This window comes from Bubalus kerabau, chromosome 10 (assembly GCF_029407905.1).
Source record: "Bubalus kerabau isolate K-KA32 ecotype Philippines breed swamp buffalo chromosome 10, PCC_UOA_SB_1v2, whole genome shotgun sequence".
Taxonomy (NCBI): Eukaryota; Metazoa; Chordata; class Mammalia; order Artiodactyla; family Bovidae; genus Bubalus; species Bubalus kerabau.
The window spans coordinates 18,567,495-18,593,120 of NC_073633.1; the positions used below are offsets into that span (position 1 = coordinate 18,567,495).

At 42.4% G+C, this 25,626-nt stretch overlaps 1 protein-coding gene across 1 annotated transcript in view; it reads left to right on the forward strand.

Moving 5' to 3' along the window:
• Positions 1-25,626, forward strand: part of IQCH (IQ motif containing H) — a 224,554-nt gene that overhangs the window by 140,238 nt on the left and 58,690 nt on the right. The window contains 3 exon segments of the mRNA XM_055536471.1: positions 787-978; positions 17,345-17,465; positions 22,735-23,021. Of these exon segments, the coding sequence (XP_055392446.1) occupies positions 787-978; positions 17,345-17,465; positions 22,735-23,021 (600 nt within the window).

Below are 25,626 nucleotides of genomic sequence, written 5' to 3' on the forward strand. Positions count from 1 at the left end.
GTGATATTGGAGCTTGCATGTTTACCCCTGAAACATTCGTGTGACTGAGTCCAATTCTTGAGAAAAGTTTCAAATAAGATATAGGAGAGGTGTGTATTCCAATAAAGTTGCTTTCACGAGTTTTTTACCTCCTTTATCTGTCTTGTTCATATAATACATATAACACACTTGGTCAATTGACTGGCCAAACAAATGTATTTCATGTATACTAAATGAGAAAAACACTAAATATTTTATAGATTATAACATTTAAAAGCTCAGCAAAGCTCCAAACAGTTTAAGTTTTCAAGACTATAACTTTTTATAGTCTTGAAACTATAAAAGAATCATTTGAAGAATCAATAAATAAACACATTATTCTCTGAAAAAGGAAGAGAACAATATTAAGATTCAATTACAGATATTCAGATTTTTTATTTTGCCTTCAAAAGTCAGCAAGTGATAATTTCATAATTTCTCATAAATAAGATTATACTTTTAAACATGTCTTTGGTCCCATTGGTTGGTGATTTATTTATACCATATTCACATATGGGGTTAATCAAAAAGTTCATTTGCATTTTTGCATAACAGCTTATGGAAAACCCTGAATGAACTTTTTGGCCAACCAAACATACACACACACATACACATATCACTTAAAACTTCTAATCTGTGTTAGTAACTGGAAGGTAACCGAATGAACAGACTGTTTGAAATAAAGACATGTGAGCAGTACTACAGCTAAGTTAACACGATAAGAAGGAATCCAGGAAATTAAATGTTGCTGTATCTTTGGCCCCACAGATAATAGAACAGGTGAGTCAGCTGATCATCGATCACCTGGAAATCCAACGCTGGCTCTTTAAAGCGGACTATGAGTTTGGAGGAAATGGGACTGCGTTTTGTGACATTCCCTCCCACCTAAAGTGCTACAACTGGATCCTAAAGGAGAGTCAGAGATACAGTCGCGAAGACTGGAGAAAGAAATGGGCACAAGTGAGTATTCAATGGTAACATAAACCCAAAGTGTCTGTGAACAGATAGGAGATAAAGCAAAAGGCTTAGCTAGGAGATAAGGCACTTTCTTGTAGACTCAGCTGAGTTACCTACCAGCAGTTGAGACCTTAGGCAATTTTTTACTTTCCTGGGCCTTAGTTTTTATGTACTAAGTGAATGAGGTTGATCAGGTTATCTTAAATATTCCTTCTTGGATCCCTGAAAATCCTCAAATTGTAATAATTAGGAAGTAGTGTTTTTATGATATCCAAATAACATTTCAAATCTAATCATTTGCTCTAAGTTATTCTAGATCATATGCTTCTACCAACTGTTGTTATTAAGCTAGTTGTATTTTATTGTGAGAGGGAAATTCTATTAGTGAATGCTTGTCACCTGGAAGCTAATGTTTAATAGCATTCTGTCAGCAGTCATATGTTTTTGAAGACAATTCAAGGAAATTTATGTAACTGCTGGTCCCTATGAGAGGTTGAGAAAATAATACATTCCAGCAAGAAAATCTCCAGGCAAGAACTGAATAATAGGTAAAAACTCTTAATATATGAGTGATGTATATGGATTTTTCCATGTATATTGGTGGGAGGATGAATTGTACAACTTCTTAGTCTGTTTCAAAGTTGCTTAATAATTAGTTTTATATGGCTTCACATATGAATTAAACCCACCGTTCTCAAAACGGCATCATTTTGCATTCAGAGACCTCGACGTGCTGACTTCACTTAATCCCAAATCTCTGTTTTTCACTACTGATGAAAGTATAACTGATGAGGAAAATTCAGACACAGATTTTCCATGAACTGACTCCTTCCCTGCCAAATTCTGTAGTGGTGGCTGTGTGGTGATTTGCACCTGCTTTGAGCATCCCACTACAGAAGCAGATGAATCAAGACACAAGTGATAGAAAGGGAGCGGCACACAGAGAGAGCCACATTATTCTTGTGAAAATGAAATGATGAATAAATCTAGAGAACAGTCAGAAGAGAGAGCTCCCTTTGATAAATGTTAGTTCTCCTCATGATCTGTTCAGGGCTTTTCTTCCTCCTTCATCAGTGAATGGACTTAATGCAGTACCTGTCATGGCCAGCTTTTTACATATTATTTAAAGGATACCAAAGTGAATTACTCTCCTAAGAAAAAAATAAAACAAGGAAAGGAAAATGTATTTAATTTTGAGGCCCAGAGGCCCATAGAGGTTGCTCTTGTGTTCTCCTTGGACTGGATTTTATTTCATCTTGTATTAAAAAAGTTTTTTAAGCAAAACTGTTGAAATTAAACCATGAAAAGTATGACTTTTTTTTTAATCTAAAAAATTGAAATGTTTGTGTGCTTGTGTGCTAAGTCGCTTCAGTCATGTCTGACTCTTGGCGACCCCATGGACTGTAGCCCCCCAGGCTCCTCTGTCCATGGAATTCTCCAGGCAAGAACACTGGAGTAGGTTGCCATGCCCTCCTCCAGAGGATCTTCCTGACCCAGGGTTCAAACCCAAGTCTCTTTCCTCTCCTGCATTGGGAGGCAGGTTCTCTACCACTAGCACTACCTGGGAAGTCCCAGTGTTAATGTACAAAGTATTTGCTTGCTCAGTATTTCAAATCAATAATTTTTATAGAATTCTCCTGATACTAGACTATGATAAATTTGAAATGCTTGATTTTAAGTTTTAAAAATATTTAACATATTGACATATAGCTGAATTGCATTTAGAAATCTGAATATATATTATTTAATTTCAAATATTTTAAACCATACCATTTTAAATTGCCACCAATTACATTCGGCATTATTGTTAATGTTGTCAAATGTGACACTTATGAATAATTAATGATCTGTCTAAATTTTTTTAACTTAACAAGGGAAAATAATTATTATGAAATCTTTTTACATTCTGAGACCTGTGCTTGACCATGATGTTGTTAGAAGCCAAAAATAAAAAAATAAAGTACTTCTGAAGAGCTTTTTTTTGTTAGGAGACTATTGACATTCTTTTGCCTTCAAAGTGAAATCGCATTCAGAGTGGCAGTGAACTGCAATCTCCACTGAGTGTAGCTATTGAGAATTTAGGATTAGAATTATCCTTTGTTCCAGAAGACCATCATAATGGTGCACATTTAGACATCAAAGCATTACTTTATGAGCACAGGCATGTTTAAATGTCCTATTACAGTTTGTAGACCTGTTTCTTTTGATAATGAAGATGTTGTGTCATCCAGCCTAGCCTGGCACATGCAAAACATATGCTGGCAGGTTATTAAAAATTTCAGCTTCTTGATGAAAGACTATCCTGCAGGCTAAGAGTCCAGAGAAAGACTCCATTCTGGGAGAATTATTAGAAATGAGAATATGACTGTAAGCACTAAATTATGTTAATACTTACAAATAGCATCATTTGCATAGCAGTTTATGACACGATACCATGATTTTTCTCATTGGTATGTTGTAGGCAACAGATTAAAAACAGTGCTGTTTATAGGGGTTTGAACTATTTTGAGATTCTCTTGCGTCTTATGCAGATATTGGTTTTAGATGTAGTCATGATTCAGTGTGGACTCCAGGATCTATAAGGATCATCTTTTTTTCTACCTATCTAATTGAGAACCAGAATTATTTGGTTGCAGTTGAGACTTGAAACAAGTCATGGAATCAACAAATGATAGAACACTGTAGTCATATTTTAAAAATCAGTGTTGACATGTAAGTGATTTTAGGAAAAGCAGAATGTCACATAATAGCCACAATAAAAACAGCACAACTCTCAGTTTGTTCCATGGTGTCTTGGTACCAACCTTACTCTCTTCATCCTGAAAGTGAAACTGTTAGTCACTAAGTTGTGTCCGACTCTGCAATCCCACAGACTGTAGCCCACCAGGCTCCTGCGTCCATGGGATTCTCCAGGCAAGAATACTGGAGTAGGTTGCCATTTCCTTCTCCAGAGGATCTTCCTGACCCGGGGATCGAACTGGGTCTCCTGCGTTGCAGGCAGATTCTTTACCATCTGTGCCTATCCTGCTAGCTAACAAAATCTACTTCCCCCAACAGGTTCCAGTAAACTCACTCACTTAAATACTCAATGCTTATTAGGTTTCAGTGAATCTACACACGTGTGCATGCTCCAAAGTTGCCACTCCAGAGACGAGAGAATTTATTTTCATTTAGTAGGAATAAAGGCTTAAGCAAAGACACACCTGTAGGGGAAAAAGCCTTCCTGGACACTCTTACCTAAGACAGTGCAGGGAGACCCAGGTGACATTTGTTGTGGTACTAGCCCTTCTTATGCCGTTTCCTTTCTGTCTATAAAGGGAAGCTTCGCTCCCTCACTCCTGGAAAACTGGCTTGTTAGTAGTGACACCTGGTGACACTGCTTTAGAAAAGTAGTTGCCAAAATACTGGCCTAGACATGAGATTTAGCATTTTGTAGACCCCCACGAATGGGCTTCCCTGGTAATTCAGCTGGTAAAGAATCCACCTGCAATGCAGGAGACCCCAGTTTGATCCCTGGGTCAGGAAGATCCCCTGGAGAAGGGATAGGCTACCCACTCCAGTATTCTTGGGTTTTTCTGGTGGCTCAGACAGTAAAGAAACCACTCACAACGCAGGAGACCTGGGTTGGATCCCTGGGTTGGGAAGAGCCTCTGGAAGAGGGCGTGGCAACCCACTCCAGTATTCTTGCCTGGAGAATCCCCATGGACAGAGGAGCCTGGCAGGCTACAGTCCATGAGGTTGCAAAAAGTCAGACACAACTAATGACTAAGCACACAGACCCATGAATGGGCCTCCCAGGTGGAACTAGTGATAAAGAACCCACCTCCCAGTGCAGGATAGGCGAGAGATGCGGGTTTGATCCCTGGTTCAGGAAGATCCCCTAGAGGAGGGCATGGCAAGCCGCTCTAGTATTCTTGCCTGGGAAATCCCATGGACAGAGGAGCCTGGAGGGCTACAGTCCATGGGGTCGCAAAGAGTTGGACACAGCTGAAGCTACTCAGCATACATGCACACAGACCCATGAATACACTATACACGTGCACACAGACTCATGCATGAATACACAAGGAAATGGTTTGACATTTCCTTGTACCCTTGCATATTTGAATCTGCAGATGTGGAACCCACATACCAAGGGTGAGCAATGCCATTTTATATATGGGACTTGAGGATTCTTGGATTTTGTTATCCATGGGAGTCTTACCATCAATCCCCCTTGATGGCAAGGGACAACTGGGCGCCAGGCATTTCAGCACTTTACTTGAATTGACTCATTCCGTCTCGGAAAACCTCTGAAGTTTTTACTCGTTTACTTCCACACCACTTTGAGAAGGAAGGTATTGTTATTCTGTTTAATGGAGAAATAGATTCCTTGGAAGTGAAGTGACTTGCCCATGTTCACATAGCTAGTCAATGATCTGCATCTAGCTTGGAACCCACATCCACTCCTCCTGGTCCCCTGTCCTGGCCACACTGAGTTGAATCCATTTAGAAAAGACCCGATATTTGAAAGCCCTGGAATAGGGTTCTCCCTCTGGTCCCTGCCTTTGTGGCCTGCTGCCCTTGTGGCAGATTGTCTGCTTTCTACAGAGACTTGTGGGAAACACAAAGGTCCCATAGCTATTGCTCTCGAACGTCTTCCCTTTCCTGACTGACAGGGTAGCTGCTGTCTGTTGCCAGTTGGCTGGGAGGTAAGAGAGCCATTAGTACACACACCTCAGACTTTCAAGGAAGAATCCCTGTTGGAGAGTCTCTAGGGTTCAGCTTTGCAACACAGCTGCCTCACCTACCTATGTGAGTGGGTGAGGATAGTGAGTTTGAGATGTCACCCTTTGATCATTCATGCCAGTGACAAATTTTCAATGCTGTTCTCAACTTAATACACTCACAAGATCATTTTAGTGAACCTGTAAACTCTCAGAAAACTTAGAGTAAGCAACCTTTCTTCACAATCAGACACGGCATTAAAAATATCATGAGTATTTAAAGCCCTGCTTTTTGTTTTGTTTTGGACCATGGAAAGATGATTTTATTCCATGAAAATATTCTCAACAGGGAACACTATCTTAAACAAAGCATTTACGTTAAGAAATCAACATGTGCACAGAAAGAGTAAAAATTACTGAAAAATTAAAGATTTCTTTTGGACAATTCACATGTTCAAAAAACCCTGCTTTTTGGATAAGCAACCAAATTTTTTTTTTATGTATTTCTTTATATCTCCTGTTCCAGATTGATGTGGTAAATTTCCTTTTAAGCAGGAAAAGGTATGGAATAAACCAGTCTGAATAGTTGAACATTCAGGATAAGTAGGAGGTGGTCTGGCTTCACGGGTTCCATGGACTAGGCAAATGGAGGTTATTGCGGCAGGGAGGAACCATGGGCAAATCACTTCAGCTGTCCAAGCCTCTATTTCTTCAAGTGTAAAGAGAAATAATATTAGTACCTGTCTCCTGGAGGAGGTAGTAAGAATTAAATGAGATGACGCTTGTGAATTGGCTGCCAATGTATCAATATTTAGCACATAAGACTATGTGTTATTAACATTACCATAAAATTGCATTAGAATTAAATTGTAGGTAGTATTGAACAAGTACGTACAACTTAATCTTTTTCTGGTGATTCAGAAGGTCCCATAGCACCTTTTAGGCTTCCAGAATATTGTTCTAAGCATCAGTTATCATATAGGATTGTGACTGTTGAAGATACAAGATTGTGGACCAAAGCATGCCTAATCCAATGGTTTACCCAGATAATGCCTTTAAAAGAATAAGCCTTGCTAGCAGCCTGGTTTCTTATAATTTGAAAATAGAAAATAATTCCAGTTATTTTAGCATCCTGCATGTTGAATAAAGAGGCATTGACCTGATAAACTAGAGATTTTTCTGACCACAAGGTTGAGACCCATTTGCTTCATTTTTCTGGTTCCAGTTGGTGTCTTTTCTAATTAGTGTAGCAGCACGTCACCGCAATCATTGGAAAGTCTTAATCATTTACATATTTTTCCTTATCTCTGAAAATGACTTAGAATGTTTTCTTCCAGTTCAGTGGTTATTTTCAGGAAGCTGCCAGGGTTGGGTTGGAGGTGCGTCTCAGTGCCTGAGGAAGATGACAGGAGAAGGAAAATTGCCTCCCCAAGTTAAATGAAAGCTGGGTCCCCCTTCCGAGGACCTATAATAATCAGCTATACAAGCTGTTGGTTTGTGTGTCCTATTGATTTAATATGCTTCTAATCAGTACATAAAGCTATGGGCCTGCAGTGTTAATTTTTCATATGCTTACAAAGTACCCTTTGATTTTCTGTCACACATTAATTACAGCATTTTGCCATTAAATAGGAAGCTTTGTGTAAACTAATTACAAGGTAATCATTGTCTACTGCAAGCGTGCTGTTTGTACCTTTTATTTTATTCTAAAAATGCACAGATCTCACAGTCTGGAAACGCTCTACCTTCCAGCCATTAGCTCTCACTAATTCATAGCATTATTGTGGTGAGAGTGTAGGAGTTCTAATTGTTGTGGTATCAGAGCTGTTAATTACCGGAGTAAACAGTTGAAATGGTGCCAAGGTCTATTGTACAAGGCAGAGAAAAGGAGGTTTAAATGTTACTCCCACCATCTGGGGACTAGGGGAGAGGCAAATGCTTGAGAACAGCAGTGAGGCGCTATCGCCGCCTCCGCTCCAGGGTTGGCGGCCATATGGATCCGGAATATTTTGAATCAATTGAATTTAACTGCCAGTTTTTCGCAATAACAGCGTGGAAGGAAGGAATAAAGCAAAAGATGAGAGGAACAAGAATTGGTTAGTGTTTTCACACACAGGAAGTCCCCGTTGGAGTTCTTTTGGAAGAACCTGCTTTGCGGAAAGCCACAGAGCAGGCTCGGGTATTTGGAGCAGAGTCAGGGTGGGCGGACTCTCCTCCGCCGGCCGCGCGCCATTTGCTTCCGGTCGTCTGTCCTCCGCGCCCCTCGGCGAGAGGGGGATGGCCTTGAGAGGACCCGGACTTGTGTGTGATTGTGCCAGAGCAAACAAATCCTCATTTTGGGAATTCACTGCTTTATTTCCCTGGTGTTTTCATAAACATGGTCTGTAGAAAAAAATAATAAATAGATAATGCAGTCCCATCCGCCTCAACTACATACCTCTGTACCTATGGAAATATCAAGGAAGGTACAGAATCTGATTAAGGAAAGCAGATGCTTGCCCATTCCTTTGGTATAAAATTAAAATATAAATTCTCCTCTAAGCCTCTCATTTCATTTGACAAATTCACCCCTTTCCCCCACTACTTGAATGAAAAATCAAGTCCAAAGGGCACGTGTGTTTTCTTTTGTTTTTACTTTTCAGCTAAAGGGCTTTTTCAGCATATGCAGTTTTCTCAATCAGTGATATTTCTCTAATGGGAAAGAAACCTATTAGCCATAATAATAAGTATGATGGCCACTTCGACTTATAGTTGATTTTTAAACTGCATGGTTTCTGTTTTAAAATATTGCATAATCTTTAAAACAATCATATATTTTTACTTGGCGTCACTATTATTTAATATAATTGCCTTTAAACCCATTTTCCAACATTAAAAATACCTTTTAAAAATCTGCCACTGGCTGCTGTAACTACTTTTTAATTTCATTCCCCAAACATGAACGGATTCTTCTTTTTTTAAACCACCCTGGATTATTTATTTTTAATTGTTCCTTTAGCAGATGTTGAAGTAATTCAGGGTATACTGTAAACAACTCCTTTAAAGAGAGAGATCACAAACCATCACATTTACCATGAGCCAAGGGCCGTGTCTGTCGGGCTTTTATGGGCGGCTTTAGCCCACAGGAAAAATTTTTCCTGCTTTTGTTTATGTGGAAAGTTCAATTAAGAATTTCAAGAAATGCTTAATCTTTATCTATTGAAACCCCCAGCATGCAGCGCGACAGGGTGAGCCTAGAAAGAAAATCAGGGCCCCCCGTGGAGAGGGGGGAAAAGAAACAGCCGTTGAAGAGCTGGAAAGTTGAAAGGGAATGAAGCTCTCCAGTGTTTCTGGTCGGGGCAAAGCAGTTGTGCTGAGTTTTGGAATGGAGAAGCAACATATGTGCCTCAGTTGGACAAAGCGCTTCTCCAGTCAAATCAACTGCTAGGCCTGCGTGTTGGTGCAAGGTGGAGGCCTGGATAATGAGGGACAGACTCCTCGAGAAGCAGCGAGTGGATAATGCTACATAAGTATGGAATTATATACCGCACTTTCACCATTCTGTTTAATGAGAGCTGCCACCACAGCGAATCACTTGCCACACAGCCGAAATGGGCCATTAGCTATCAAGGGAAAATTGTCTTTGCCGCTTTCAGCAGATGGAGCAAATATTTTACAAAGCAATTTTACATACCAAAAACATTTGTGTGCCTTGGTAATGTTGGCTGTTTTACATTATGTTACCTTCTACAGCAGCATAATTTTCCATCTCATCGAAGGCAAAGTTGGCATTTTTGATTTTTAAACTCTCAATTAACAATTAAACATGGAGTATTAAGGCAGTCCTTAAACTTTAAGTAGGTGTGGGAAGTAGTTTATGACTTGCTGAAGACATTTTCATTCTTTCTTCATCTTCTCAGCATATTTTTACACTCTAAAGAGGGACGATTGCTAATGATCTTAAGGGAAAGGGATGAGTGGAAACTTCACTATTGATTGCTGAATGAGAGTAACCAATGCATGGAGTGATTGGAGCATTTGTTGGCTTACGTGTGCGGCATGGATTGTGGGTACACGGTTTGGTCCACCCATTCGTATCAGTTTAAAATGTTTAATATTCAATAACAGAAAACCCAACTCAAAGTGACTTTAACAATAAAGATAATTTTTTAAGTAAAAATAAAAAATAAAGAGAATTTATTAACTCAGCTAAATGAAAATCCAGAGATTGTCTCTGGCATTACAGAAGGCTTAACCCAGGGTTCCCTGATGGCTCAGATGGTAAAGAATCATGAGAAAAGGATTAATCCAGTGGCACAGTATCAACAAGGACCCAGTTACTTTCCATCCCTCCCCCATACTGTGCATAATATCTGCTCCATCCTAAGGCTGGTGGTCCCCAGGGTTGCTGGGGGGCTGCCAGTGGCTCCTGAAGCTTGTCCTTGGTCAAGGTAATAGGAAGAGAGAAAATCTCACCAGGCAGCATTCTCAGAAAAGCATAAAGGCTTCTTTCTCAGAAGGCCCCAGCAAGTGCTTCCTAACACTTGATTGGCCTGACTGGGTCATGTGCCCCTCCTGAACCGATCACTGTGGCCAGGGTATGGCTTTGCTAACCAGGGGCCCCTTCTTGGAGCTGAGCGTGAGCCTACTCTCAATTCTTACGTAGCTAAGAATGGGGGTAGGGACAGTTCCTGAAAGGAAGTTGGGGATATCCTTACCTGGAACAAGAAGACAAAGATGCTGGGCAGCCAACAGCAGATGTAATTTCTGCCATTTTTCATAAATTTGACAGCACAGACCTAGCATCACATGTGGATGATCTAATCTGACCCAGCTGGACCATCAGTGCCTGCCCATGGCAGTTACAGACACAGAGCTCATTGCACTATGGCATACTGGTAGCAACTAGATTGGAATCCCAGTTTGCTACTTCATGGCTGTGATATGAAATGAAGATGATAATAACTACTTCTGAGAGTGGCTTTGATATAATATAAAAACTTCTGGCACAGACCTATCACATGGTAAGCTTTCAATAAGAAAGAGCTATTGTTTTACCTAAAAAATAGCTGTCGTCGGGACTCTGCTGGTGGTCCAAGTGGTTAGAATCTGCCTACAAGTGCATGGGACACAGATTTGACCCTTGGTCCAGGAAGATCCCACATGCCACGGAGCAACTAAGCTTGTGCACCACAACTACTCAGCCCACGCTCTAGAGTCCATGAACTGCAGCTTCCTGAAGCCCACACACCCGGAGCCCATGCTCTGCAACAAGAGAAGCCACTGCAGTGCGAAGCCTGCGCAGCACAACTAGAGAGCAGGCCCCACTTGCCGCGACTAGAGAACGCCTACACGGCAATGAAGACCCAGTGCAGCCAAAAATATATAAACAAAGTTTAAAATACAATAACAACAACAGTATAAAAAGTGTCCTGTGCAACCAAGTACCCTTCTTTTTTTTTTTTTTTGGAACTAATATTTTTATTGAATGAAAGAATCTTTAACTTCTACAGTGCTTTACAATATTCACAAGTTTCCCATGATTTCATATACACTCATTTTTTCATATTACCACTGAACTCTCTTACAGTACCCTTCTTAAATTCACATTCAAATTAGGAATCCTTCCCTTCTCTCCGTCTCTGTGCTGCTAGCCTTTTCAAATCCTGAGCACCTTTCATGGCACCCGTGCCTTCCCTCTGAAAGAGGGCAGCGGGGGCAATAGAGAACACTCACCTCAGAGCCAGAGGTGGCTGAGAGCTCCTGCAGTCTTGCTGTATGAGTGTAGAAGCCCCATCCCCTCTTCTGTTACACGAGGCACTTGTCTTAGATGGTCCAGACGGCCTCTTTCAATACTGATATCCCTGCTTAGTTTCAAGTGACTGTCTTGCCCTTTTGGCCCTGTGTCACCTTCCATTCCTCCATTTGGGGATATCAGAAGGCTCTGTAAAAGCAGAATCATCTAGGTAGGCCCCTTGGTTTCTGTTTTGAACAACACCAAATAATGTCTGATGTGAAAGATTGAAAGTGATTAGCTGACAAGTTATTTTACTTAATTCATCACTGCAGATCTAGCAAAGAGCTTTCTGAAATAAAAGAAGTATTGATGACTGATACTTAGAGCATTCTGATTTGTATTCTTTTTTCCTCCTTGCTCATCCTCCCAACACACATGCACACACACATACACACTTTTAGAATTTACTTGGGAAAGTTAACTCTCTGGAGCTTGAAGTAGCTTTAGTCATTGAGGGCAATATTAAATTGGATATGCTAGCAGCTTCCCCTGAGATATCCTGAATTTCTTTCAGTCAAATACCTCTTCTTTCAAATTTACACTTTCTTGATAGAAAAAAGAGAGAGAGAGCTGAGAGGCAAGGTCCATGCTTGATAGACAAGAATCTTTAGGATGCATTGGTCAGACTGATGAAGGCCCTACAGTTATCTTGGAACCCGCCAAGGTCATGACTATCGCCGATGCACTCTGAGGGGTAAATATGGACACTGGACAAAGAGTGACAAAGCTGTGCACTGGCGCAGGTGTGGCTCAGGTTCCTCCTGGATGGGAATTGCTCTAGAGCTGTTAGCTCCACAAAGGCCGGCAGCTAATGTGCATTGCCAGAAGTGCAATTAAAATGGAATGAATATCTGGAATTGTTTCAAAAACTAAAGGGTATTTTTCTAATATTTGCTTATCATCCATGAGATCTACGCTTTCCTTTTCACGCCCCTAGAGTTGTTAGCTCTGAAAGATCTGTTCCATGTGGTTGATACACTCTCTGAAACACTAACCAGTCATCTATCGCCTTGATGTGATGCATTGAACTACTCATTTCACAAATATGTTAGTCAGAGAATCTTGTGCCCTGGTTTCTGGCTTGTAACAGATATTCTACTTACACACACACACACACACACACTCATATACACACTGCAAGGGTAAAATGTGGGGGAAACAAGACGAACTAGCAATGGTTCCCCCAACTCCATTGTTTTCTGTCTTCAGTCTCGTGTTGAAAATCACCCCATAACAGAATCTGATAACTCAGCAAGTGACCTTACACAAGCCTCTTCACTCTAGGAGCCTCAGCTCCCTATTTGTAAAGCAGGGGTAATAATCCTGTGCTTGCCCACCTCAGAGTGTTGGTGTCAGGACCAAAGGAGACAATGAATGTGAGCCTGCTGTAACAAGAGAAAGTATTTTAAGAATACTGTTCTGAGGATTCACATGAATTTGGGGGTTGTGTAGCATGGTTTTATATGTCTGTGGCTGTGGGCATCAGTGTGTACTTAAGTTTACTCTGAACATAATAAACCCAAGTAGCTACAGATCTTCCCTCATCAGCATCTGCCCTTAAAGTTGTGATAATTATGTTTGAGCAGAACAGAAACTCTCTCCAAGCCAAGAACTTACATCTGACATCTCTTCAATGGAGCTAAGGCCCAATGGAGTTAAGGCCATTCTTAGTATAATCCTTCTATTTCCTATCAGATGCTTTCAAAATACAGAAATAAATTGAACAGTTAATACCCCCCACCCCATTATTCCTCTGAATATCTTTTAGAGAGTTCCTTGTGGCCCCAAGCTGCCTCCATGTGCCCTAGCGCCCCCTATAGAGTGTTACCCTCCCAGGGCCTTCAGCTGTGCGCTTCTCACAATGGGACATGATTTCCACAGCAGACTTTCCTCTAGGAAATTTACCCCTTTGCTGTACACAATACAAACGCTGTGGATCAAGGTGGAATGGCTGGCTTTGTAAGCAAAGGCAATGCAGGCAGCCTGACACGGTGTCCAGATGCCTCTCACAAGCCACGACCTTACCAGTTAATTATTGGCCCTCACATAGCATGTTGCATCTTATTTATCTTCCCATTGTCCCTCAGAGGCCGGGAATCTCATCAAATCCACCCAGGAAGAATTGGTTCTTAAGTAGTCATGCCCGCCAGGTGGTTCCTGGGCAGCAAGTTGGGAGCCTGTTGCAAGGTTTCCCATTTTCCCGTACCCTATAACTTCAGCTGTTTGGGGCCAGGTCCCTGTGTTTATTGTAGCCACACATATTGGGTGTTCCCTGTGCTGAGCATTGGGAGCCTGACCACAAAGCCACTGACCACACCCCTAAGGAGCCCCCAGAAGCTGGAGAACATGAAGAAAGGACAGCCCCACTTGATAGTAAAGAAGGCTTCCTGGAGGAGGAGTGACTGGAACTAACTCAGAGAGGGTGTGAAGGAATCACCCAGAGGAAGGAGTGGAAGAAGGAAGGCCGAGGAAAGAGACTGAGCCAGGGAAGTTTGGGGCAAGGCTAGAAGACAGAGAGAAGAGAGGCTGCTTTAGGAATCAGAGGTCAGGTCACAGAGGGCCTTTGTGTGTGGTGCTGAGGAGTTTTGACTTAAGTGGATAGGGCTCTAGTTTTGAGACTTAGGCTTCCCTCATAGCTCAGTTGGTAAAGAATCCACCTGCAATGCAGGAGACCCCAGTTTGATTCCTGGGTCAGGAAGATCCCCTGGAGAAGGGAAAGGCTACCCACTCCAGTATTCTTAGGCTTCCCTGGTGACTCAGCTGGTAAAGAATCTGCCTGCAATGCAGGAGACCTGGGTTGGATCTCTGGGTTGGGAAGATCCCCGGGAGAAGGGAAAGGCTACCCACTCCACTATCCTGTCCTGGAGGATTCCATAGACTGTATAGCCCCATGGGGTCACAGAGTTGGACACCACTGAGTCTATGGGGTCGCACAGAGTCGGACACGACTGACGCGACTCAGCAGCAGCAGCAGAGCAACGTTCACTTTCACTTTTGAGACAGGTAGAAAAGCTTTCATCTATTCCTTGTCTCACCTCCATCTCTATCTAGTCTTCCCCTACCACAACACATAAACACTTTTTTCCTTAGTTAAGTTAGATCTGACATTCTCTAATTTTTTTCCTCAATTTTTTTTATTGTGGTAAAATACCCATAAAATTTACCATCTTAACCATTTTTAAGTCTACAGTTCAATGGTATTCATTACATCCACAATGTTGTGTAACATTACCACCACCCAGCTCCAGAACTCTTTTTGTCTTAAAAAACCAAACCTCCATACCCATTAAACACTAACTCGCCACTCCCTGTCCCCCGACAACCACCATCCCACTGACAGTCTCAGTGATTTCAACTACTCGAAGTACCTGCCATTTCTTGCATGAATGGATGAATAAGTGAATTATTTCTCTTGGGCTGACTTGATGTGCTAGCAGAGAGCAGATCACTGTGTAGATGATTCAACACCTTTAATCAGGGAAGGACAAAAAGTAAGTCTCCACTGTCCTGGTAGAGGGCCTGCCCTGCATGGGTTCCTTCCTTGACACTCAGTTTCATAAGCAGAGTGGGAACCCACAGCCGTGTTTCGTTGTCCCACGTTTGGCGCACTGCATGAATCACAGACAATTGGTCTTTTTCAATAGAGTAGAGTAGTTTTAACAGAGACAATTATAAAGTAAGAAGAAAGGTGGGTTTGGAGGACAATGTTCAAAGAAGAAAACGAGAGGTGGTCCAGGTTGTTGGAACCGCACGTTTTGTGTGCTTGTTTATGATTTAAATGCAGGGCCTTGGGGAGACGAGGTTATTAATGTACAGTAAAGGGCAGAGAAAACATGGGTTGTGCAGAATACGAAGTGCTTGGCTTTGACAGCAATTTCCCTGCCTCAGGAGGCAGAGGCTCGATGTGTGAGCCAGCTTCCCCAGCCCTTCTTAACGTCCCCGACTGTGCAGAGAGCCATCCTGAATGAGGGTGAGCAGTGGCACTCTCCCTTCCTCGTGGCGCTTTGGTTTTATATGTCAAGCACTTACTAAACTGACTGATGAGAGTCTCCCACCAGGATTTTCTAGATAATTCAGACATTATTCAGGTTACTGGGACCTGCCCAGAGTGTACGCTCAGATATTTGTCTTCCATTGTAGATTTTCAGAGGGCACTCAACCCAGAATGAGCCAGATGTTCCAAGGAGCTGAGGGGAGGGGGAAGGACAATCGCTTTTTAATGACGCAGAAATTGAAAATACATGGCTATACAGATTATTTCTAAGATTCCTTCCTGCCCCACTCACCAAAGCTGATTCTTTCTGATTCTTCCAAATAACTGATGTCCACTCACAGATTAGAAATTTCCCCAGCAACCCAGAACAAGCCTGAGTTTTTCTTGTCAATGTCCCCCATTTTGAATATGAATTCTGCCTATCAGATGTTTGGTGCCTAAAGCTGCTCTTCTGACAGAAATGAAATCTGAAGAAGTGGCTTTTATCTAAAAAAATTTTAGTTAGTCTAAGACTTTGCAAAAAAAACAACAAAATTGTCCTCATAAACCAAGTATCTTTATGATACAAACCAAGTCTTTTTATGTCACAAACCCCCGTTTTTTATTCATTAGAGGGTTTCCTACAGTTTTCACCTTGGCGTGGGGGCCAACCTCAGCTCACGTCTAGTCAGATGAGGCTGTGACCTAATGTGGAATATCAGGTGATTGAGAACCACACCCCTCCCCACCTCAGTCTCCCAGCCTGACCTCCCTCCCCACCTCTCTCTCCTGACCCAACCTCCTAAAATCCCACCTCATTCTTCCGACCTGACTTCATGAAATCTCACCTCTACGGCATCGGCCGTGGTTTCAGGCTTTGATTCCACAGTTAAGTGGAGGTCCCCCAACCAGGGGGAAAGAACATGGCTTTAAGAGATCAAGGTGACCAAGAAAGACCCTGCCAACTCCATGATCTCTCTCAGGGTCAGCTCTGTTAGCGTTATAAGATAAAAAAACATTTCCTTTTGTGTAAAATACTGTTTTCCCTTCTCTTACTTTCAGAATGTGTGTGTCTTTAATTTTGAAGTGAGTCTCTGGGAAGCAGCATATATATGGGTTACTCTTTTTTTAGTATCTATGGGCTTCCCTGGTGACTCAGATGGTAAAGAATCCACCTGCAATGTGGGAGAGCTGGGTTTGGTCCTTGGGTTGGGAAGATTCTCTGGAGGAGGGCATGGCAACCCACTCCAGTATTCTTGCCTGGAGAATCCCCACGGACAAAGGAGCTTGGCAGGCTACAGTCCATGAGGTCACAAAGAGTTGGACACGACTGAGAGAGGTGGGGAGGGAAGTTGGGTCCTACTGTACAGCACAGGGAACTACAGTCAATATCCTGTGATAAATCATAATGGAAACAAATACAAAAAGATATAAAACCGAGTCACTTTGCTGCACAGAAGAAATCAACACGTTATAAATCAACTATACTTCAATAAAAAATTAAAAAAAAAAAATTCCAGTCTGAAGAACCTGAGGGAGAAGGTAGTGAACCCTGCCTTTTACACAATGAGAAACTGAGGCCCAAAGTGAGGAGACACAGTGTCCGAGGACATGCCATTGGTCAGGCTGCTGTGGATCTGAAACTGGGTTTACCTGACGCCCAGGCAGAAGGCTGCCTTTCGGAGACAACAGGCACGATTAGTGGCAATATTTTGGGGCCAAATCACTTTGCGGAATGAAAATTGAAATGGCTGGGAAAAAAATAGAGAAATTTTTCAAAATGGCTTTCTGGCTCTGGGTAAACAGTAACCACATTTTTTTTGCCTGTTGGAAGCCTGGTTTTTAATCACTCCACAAGCAGTTTTCATTTCTGTAGTAAAATTGCTTGTGGTTCTATTTAATTTGTTTCTGCAGGAGCCAGCTTTGGTGAAGATCTCCGAGGAGCTGGCGGGCATTTTAGCACAGCACGCACAGCCAGTCAATGAGAAACAGTTCCCAACGTGGAGAAAATTCCTGCAAACATTTCTCAGTCAAGGTAAATAAGACTGGAAAGCTTCTGTTGAGGTTTGGTCTGTGCAACCTTGCATTCTAGTTTTGGGTCAACCTGGGGCCAGTGTGAATACCTAGAAACTCTTGCATGGGTTTAGAAAAGTGCTCCTCCAAACAGATTTTTCTTCAAAACTTTGCCTAAATATTTATCCTGCATTCAGCCTCTTAAGTAAACAGGAACTGAGCAGGCCAGGCATGCCATGCATAGCTCAAGATTCTGACCGTATTTTGGCACCACAGACTTCTCCTGAGAAGTAGTCAAAAACTTTGGAATCAGACGACCTGAGTTTGGATCTCATCCTTGACCTTGAGCAAGGTTCTTAAACCCTTGGAGGCCCAGTTTCCTCACCTACTTACAGGGTTGTTGGCAGGATTCAATGAAATAAATATATGAAGGTTTCTACCAGGGAGCCTGACTCAAAATAAGTCTTCAAGAAATGTGAGTTTCTCCTTCCATTTTCTAGGAGAGAAGAAATGGTCTCACTTCTGGTTCTGAGGTTAGACCTTGTAAATAAGAACCCGCTATAGTCTTGGAGCCCAAAGTGATTTTGGGGCTCCAAAAGCACTGCAAATGGTGACTGCTGCCATGAAATTAAAAGACACTTACTCCTTGGAAGAAAAGCTATGACCAACCTAGACAGCATATTAAAAAAGCAGAGACATTACTTTACCAACAAAGGTCCATCTAGACAAAGCTATGGTTTTTCCAGTAGTCATGTATGGATATGAGAGTTGGACTATAAAGAAAGCTGAGCACCAAAGAATTGATGCTTTTGAACTGTGGTATTGGAGAAGACTCTTGAGAGTCCCTTGGACTGCAAGGGGATCCAACCAGTCCATCCTAAAGGAAATCAGTCCTGAATATTCATTAGAAGGACTGATGCTGAAGTTGAAACTCCAGTACTTTGGCCACCTGATGTGAAAAACCGATTCAATGGAAAAGACCCTGATGCTGGGAAAGATTGAAGGTAGAAAGAGAAGGGGTCGACAGAGGATGAGGTGGTGGGATGGTATCACTGATGCAATGGACATGAGTTTACGTAGTCTCCAGGAGTTGGTGATGGACAGGGGAGCCTGGTGTGCTGCAGTCCATGGAGTCACAAAGAGTCAGACACTACTGAGTGACTGAACTGACTGATACTCCTGGAGCAAAGCCCCTGACTTCTCAATTTTCTGATGATGTTAGGAGGTCAGTGGATGAGGGAATGAATGGAGCAGTTGTGGAGGTCCTGTGGGAGTGCTACAACACATTGCCCCTCACTCTGTAGGAGGTAACAGTGTAAGGTGGATATTCTTATATGCTTACACACATGCATGATAAGAGAAGGCTAGGATACAGACCACAGAAGCTATCTTTCCACTCTACTCACCACTGTCAAAAGATAACATGTAACATAAATATATAATAATATCATAATAATAGGGCTTCCCAGGTGACACTAGTGGTAAAGAACCTTTCTGCCAGTGCAGGGGATGTAAGAGACATGGGTTTGATCCCTGGGTTGGGAAGATCCCCGGAAGAGGGCACAGCAACCTGCTCCAGTATTCTTGCCTGGAGAATCCCATGGACAGGGGAGCCTGGCAGGCGACAGTCCATAGAGTTGCAAAGAGTAGGACACGACTGAAGCAACGTAGCATGCATACACGCACATCATAATAATATCAGATGATAGCAGCAGCAGCAACAACCCCATGGCGAGAATAGCACAGTGAAAACAACATAATAAGCACAGTCTGTGCTTACCATGAGCTAGACTCACCTCATGGCATGTGAGGCAAGTGAGTTCTTAGTTCCCTGACTAGGGATGGAACCCATGCCCCCTGCAATGGAAGCATGGAGTCTTAACCACTAGACCACCAGGAAAGTCCTTAGACTGTATTCTAAGCACACCTATATTAATTTCTTTAATCCTCCTAACAGCCCTATGAGGTGGGTACCATTATCACCCTCACTTCACAGAGAAGGAAACTGAGGTACAAAAGATTAAGTAACTCTCCTCAAATCACTCTGTGAATACCTAACAGAGCCAATAAAAGGCTACCCCGTGCTACTCCAGGAGTCTTGGCCAGAGACAATGGGTACATTTACCAAGGAATACCTCTTAGCTCAAGATATGAGATCGTATCGAAAAAGAAAGATCTATTGGGCATTGGAATACACTGCAAGGCAGAGTGGGGTGGAAGGGCATAGTAAACACACTGTTAATGAATTATTTAGATCGGACGGCCCACAATCTAACAAGAATGCTGAGAAAGGATTCTTCACTCTGTGCAGGGAGACGCAGAGGGCAGTTATAGTACAATCTGTCCTCTCAAATATAAATTTCTGTGATTCCACAAATTTCCACATAAACTCAATACCAGAAAAGTAAAACTAAAAGAGTCAACCCTGTGCATAAATGGGAGAAAATAAAGTAGGTAGTATACTAGGTGGCTTCCGTGACTCAGACGGTAAAAAATCTGCCTGCAATGAGGGAGACCGGAGTTCGATCCCTGGGTTGAGAAGATCCTCTGGAGAAGGGAATGCCAACCCGCTCCAGTATTCTTGCCTGCAGAATCCCACGGACAGAGGAACTTGACAGGCTACAGTCCATAGGGGTCTCAAAGAGTGAGACCTAACACTCTCTGAGAGACTAACAGTTTCATAACAAAAAATGATTAAGAATAAAGGATTTTTTTCAGATTATGAGGGGAAGACCCTGAAGATCTCAGATCCATACACAATAGGATGTTAGGAAGTTTCCATATCTTCCAAGGTCAGCCTGCAAACCTTCCTCTAGCCTATTTATTTTCATGTGAGCTTTGTAGACTAGAAAGGGTTTTCCTAGCCGCCGTCTCACATGAGCTGTACAACCACAAGCTTAGGCTTTGTCTCAGCCTCCGTCATTTCTATCCTTTCTTCCTCTATTTCAGTCCTGTTGTAAGCACAATACTTATTTATAGGAGGAAGAACAAGCTTTATTGAGACACTTTGATAGACAAAGAAACAGGCTTAACGCTAGGAAGCGACTAGGACAAAATCACACAACAAGTGCATGGTGAGTGGGAACGCAGTTAGAGCCCACAATTCTAGCACGTCTCAGAAATCTGGTTTGGGGGAGTCACGTGTGTTCAAACCTATTCCCAGCTCTGAGCCCAGAGCCTACAGCAGGCCCTGCATAAAATGATTACTGACAGAGAGGCTGCTCACCCAGGTTTCCTGACCCTAAGGCCACTATCTCCTGCCATCTTCCCTGTTGCCTGGTTCATTTCCTTTCTACTCTCTGAAGTGTGCTTATAGTCGCGAAATGTGCTATAGATTTGATTTCTACATTGTCAAAGCATTGTATCAAAGGCAATACATTGTTAAAAAGGGGGATTAATTACTTGAAAAGAAAAAAATTAACATTGAAAAGACTGTGGTCCTAATACCAAGAAGACAATACAAATAAGCTACTTTGAAGTAAAATAACCTTGTAACTATAAAGGACAAGTGTTTTCACTGGAGCATCATCTTTCAAAATGTAGGTGATAGTGAAAGCCACAAAGTTTTCTGAATCAGAGACTCAGTAGGTTTTTTGCTTGTTTTTGTGCATTGTGTTATTATTGTTTTGTTACTTTTACCTTGCTAAATCTCTAGCAACCAGTATTTAGGTACAGCACACACTCTAAAACCTCATTTAAAGAAAAGCATATCTCAAACCAACCAAGAAGATGAATTAGCTTTCCTTCTGAAACTCAGTTTTCTTTAGGACCAGCTTTTGTGTCTATAAGCTTTAATCACACTTATAGACATTTAAGGAGAAGGCAACGGCACCCCACTCCAGTACTTTTGCCTGGAAAATCCCATGGACGGAGGAGCCTGGTGGGCTGCAGTCCATGGGGTCACTAAGAGTTGGACATGACTGAGCGACTTCACTTTCACTTTTCACTTTCATGCATTGGAGAAGGAAATGGCAACCCACTCCAGTGTTCTTGCCTGGAGAATCCCATGGACAGAGGAGCCTGGTGGGCTGCCGTCTATGGGGTCACACAGAGTCGGACACGACTGAAGCGACTTAGCAACAGCAGCAGCATAGACATTTAAGGAAAGAGCCTTTTGTATAAAGTAACAGATAGCTGCATTTGAGACATTTTTAAATCTCAGGATTTAACCATATATGCTGTTCAAATACTGTGAGCATAGGTCACCTCCCAGCAAATTCCCAAAATACACGTCAAATTTTTCTTAATACTGTTGGGCTCCAGAGGCTGCCTTGTCTAGGAACACTTTTAAATTATGTTATCTAATTCTTCACAAATAATATTCAATTTTTTTTCTATAAAAGGGATATATACAGATTTACAGGTTAGGCCTAAAGACAGAAAATAGGGCCATGTAGATTTTGTGGGCAGGCTTCCCAGGTGGTGCAATGGTAAAGAATCTGCCTGCCAATACAGGGGATGCGGGTTTGACCCCTGGGTTGGGAAGATCCTCTGGAGTACGAAATAGCAGCCCCACTCCAGTATTCTTGCCTGGAGAATCCCATGGACAGAGGAACCTGGCGGGCTCCAGTCCATGTGATTGCAGAGTCAATTTAGTTCAGCGCCTAAACAACAAATTTGCCTCTGCGATTTTTGCTATTCAGAGCAGAAGGTGAAGTAAGATAAATTATAAAGCTCCCATTATCAGCATGGAGCAAGCTTACCTGTTTCTCAAGAATGGCAGCATTTTCTGGCTCCATATTTTAAAACAAACCAGCTATATATAGAAGTCCTTTGGCTGACATAATGGTCAGTGTTTTCTTATGTCTTATAAAAGCCCTAACCTGTCAGAACTTGAAAAAGCAGTGAAGTTGAACAGGAAGCGCAGTGGTCCTTAAGGTACAAACTGTGGCCTGTGGGCAGTTAATTCCCCCCGAGGGATTTGCTGTAGACCTCAGGTTCATCATTTATAATGAATGGGCATAGGCCTGATGATCTTTACAGTGTCTTCCTAGTTAGGATCAAAACCACCACTCATTGAGTCCAACTACACACCAAGCATTGGACTAAATACTGTAGATCACGAAGATTCACAACAGTCTGGTGAGATAGGTCTTATTATGCTGATTTTAGAAATGACAGAAAGGAAATTTATAGAATTGAAGCTACTTGCCCAAAGTCTCACAAGACATGGCAGATGCAGGCTCTGAGCCTGAGTCCCTCTGCCAAAGCCTGGGTTTTTTCCTCTTGCTCTTAATGGGCACAGTCCACATGAGTGTGTCCTTTTACCCACCCCATGCTTTTCCCCCCAGGAGGCGTGATTGAAGCGTACCCACCTTCAGAGAGTATTACCAACGTGACGGTGGACATGCTGATAGAACCCAATGGAGAAATCAGGCTGCTGTCTACAGGGGACCAGTTTCATGCTGAAGGCCCATTCATCTCCTCCGGGACCACCGTGCCTCAGACCTCAGTGGATCCCCAAGTTCTCAGTTCTTTGTGCCTTCAAATTGGAAAGGCTTGTAAAATGAAAAACGTGATTGGTCACTTTTCCATAGACCTGATGACTTTTATTGATCCAAGCACCATGGAGCAGCAGGTGAGTCGACTTGATGCCATGTGAAATACTGAAATATGTAAAGACTCCAATACCATCCATGCTCATCCAACAGGGACTGTGAGGGAGCCTCCAAGATTCTTTGCTCTTCTGATGAGCTGATTATATATGGTCCATGCTAGTTCAGGTGAGATCATACTTTATGGCTGTAAAGATGGGACCAGTGTTACCAAGCAAAGGGTTCATTGCCCAATGGGCACAGAAGCCAATACTGTGGCACAGCTTTTGAGAAAAGATTTTATTTTGAGGTCAGCTGGCAGGAGACAGGAGGTATGGCTCACATCTGCATCTTCCCTGATCTGGGGTTTGGTTGGTAAAAGCGTTGGGGCAGGTTTTCACTGAAGGGCTTTGGGACTCAGCCATTTATGATGAGGTGTGGTGAAGGAGACTTTAGCACCAGCTCTTCTGGGACAGCAGACCCGTCGCTTCAGAAAGGGCTCCGGCAATCAGGCTCCGGTCTTGTCCCGGTCCTTTGGTTCTGTGGAAGGAGAAACTTTGCTTTTGGGTGTTGTTTGAGGTCAAAATTTTCTCCTCTGCCTATTTTGGCTGTATGACTTGTGGTTTTGTTCTCTTGTCTCTAAAAAACAACTCAGTTTCTTGTTAGAAGCAGTATATGTCCAGTTTCAGGCTAGTTCTGCCAATACCCCAGGGTCTTCTCATTCAGTACAGCTGGAGTTTAAATCGCTGCAACTTACCCTGATGGGGTCTGAGTGCTGCCCATTAATGCTCTGTCTGTATCTTATCATGAGACTATTCCATGGCATCCACGGAGGGAACCTTCCTAGAATCTGTTCTTAAATAGAGAGTCAATCACAAGAAAAGAGGTAAGAGTTCTTGTTTCTGTTCCCTTTTCTTATCAGTAGTTCACCGGCAACTTAGGTGGTCAATTTTTTCTTCTTAAAAATGTATTGGAAAATATGCATAAATATAAGAAGGCCTAAATACTAATATAATGAACCAAAACCACCTCCAGTCCTGTGTACTCCCTGTCAGTTCCCCTCACACGGCCCTCCCTCCTCCCACAGGTATCCATCCTCTTGTAATTGGGACTTATATTCCTTTCTATATCTTTATGCTTTCTAGTGCACGTGAATGTTACTCATCCAGGTTCATTTTCCTGACATGCATCAAAGCCAAAATGCTGAAACACTGATGTCTATGGCAAAGAAAGGGTCTATCCACAAGGCAGTCAAGCAAGGAGAACGGAGAACAAGTCTCAAACCTGCCTCAAAGGGCTTGAGCTATTTATGGGATAAAGGACCAGAGTGGTCTTAGGCTTGGGAAGCATGGGGACAGGTGACTGGAAATGAGGAAAAGGTGAGGGAGTCATTCTGCACAGGAGTAACTACTAAGCAACAGGCTTCTTCATGGGAACATGCTCAGTCGTGCCTGACTCTTTGTGACCCCATGGACCACAGCCCTCCAGGCTCCTCTGTCCTTGGAATTTTTCAGGCAAGAATAGTGGAGTGAGTTGCCATCTCCTACCCCCAGGGACTCTTCCAGACGCAGGGATCGAACTCGTATCTCTTACGTCTCCTGCATTGGCAGGTGGACCTAGAGGGGGCGTGTTAAAATGGAGCACTTATCATCATCCAAGGGTAAACTTTTAGCCTCTGATGTCAAAAGGTCACCAAGCTGACACTTGGGCTGCCCAGCTAGAGGGTCAGTGGTCCTACCCAGTGTTAACCAGCTCAGCTTGAATTAGACACAGCTGACTCCGAGTTTCTGAGAAACAGCTCAGGCAGACATACTGTTTAGGCTAAGTACACTTGGAGGACACACACTTTTCTTTAAATAGCTGCAACTAAAATGATCTTGATCAGTGAAGGCAGATTGCAGGTATAATGGATTTATATATTTAATATATAGCTTAATTTTGCCTGTTTTAAAATTTTTTATAGATCATAACATCCTATATATTCTACTACAACATGCTTTTACTTATTCAATATTTCATACATGAAATTCTGCATGTATACAGGTGTGCCTTTGATGTATAGTAATTCTAGATAACTTTTAACCTGTTTATTTTGCCCCCTTCTCCCCTTGCCCCAGAAATTATAATGTTTAAATTCACTACTACTTCACAAGACTCATTTTGCAAAATGTTCAGTTCCTGTTGCATTGGTGTCAGTGACCACAACTCAGTCTAAAGGATGGAATGACCTCCTGCTTTCCCTCTCCTGATACCCTCTGCCCAGCCATGGTTGTAAATAAACTTCTGTTGTTTTATTACTCTCAGTTTTACAGTTCTCCATTTCAGTCAGATGATAGTTTCAAAGCATTTTGTTTATGCTTTGAGCAATAGTTTTCAGCTTGTTTAATGATCATTTTCCGTTTGCCTTCCTGAACCCTCCGCTGGTTCTGCATCCCTTTCTCAGGCCTACACATGGAGAGAGAAAAGGACAAATATAGAAGGGAATGCGGGAATCAGCGTGGGATGGAGGGAGGACAGGAACAATACCCTCTGGAAAAGAGCAGGGTGACAAGGAATCAAGGGGAGAAGCAGGAGAGGATTTCCCCTCCAAATGTCTGTCATGAGGAACAAAGATCAAATCTATGATCCCTGGAGCAGTAGGAGGATGGA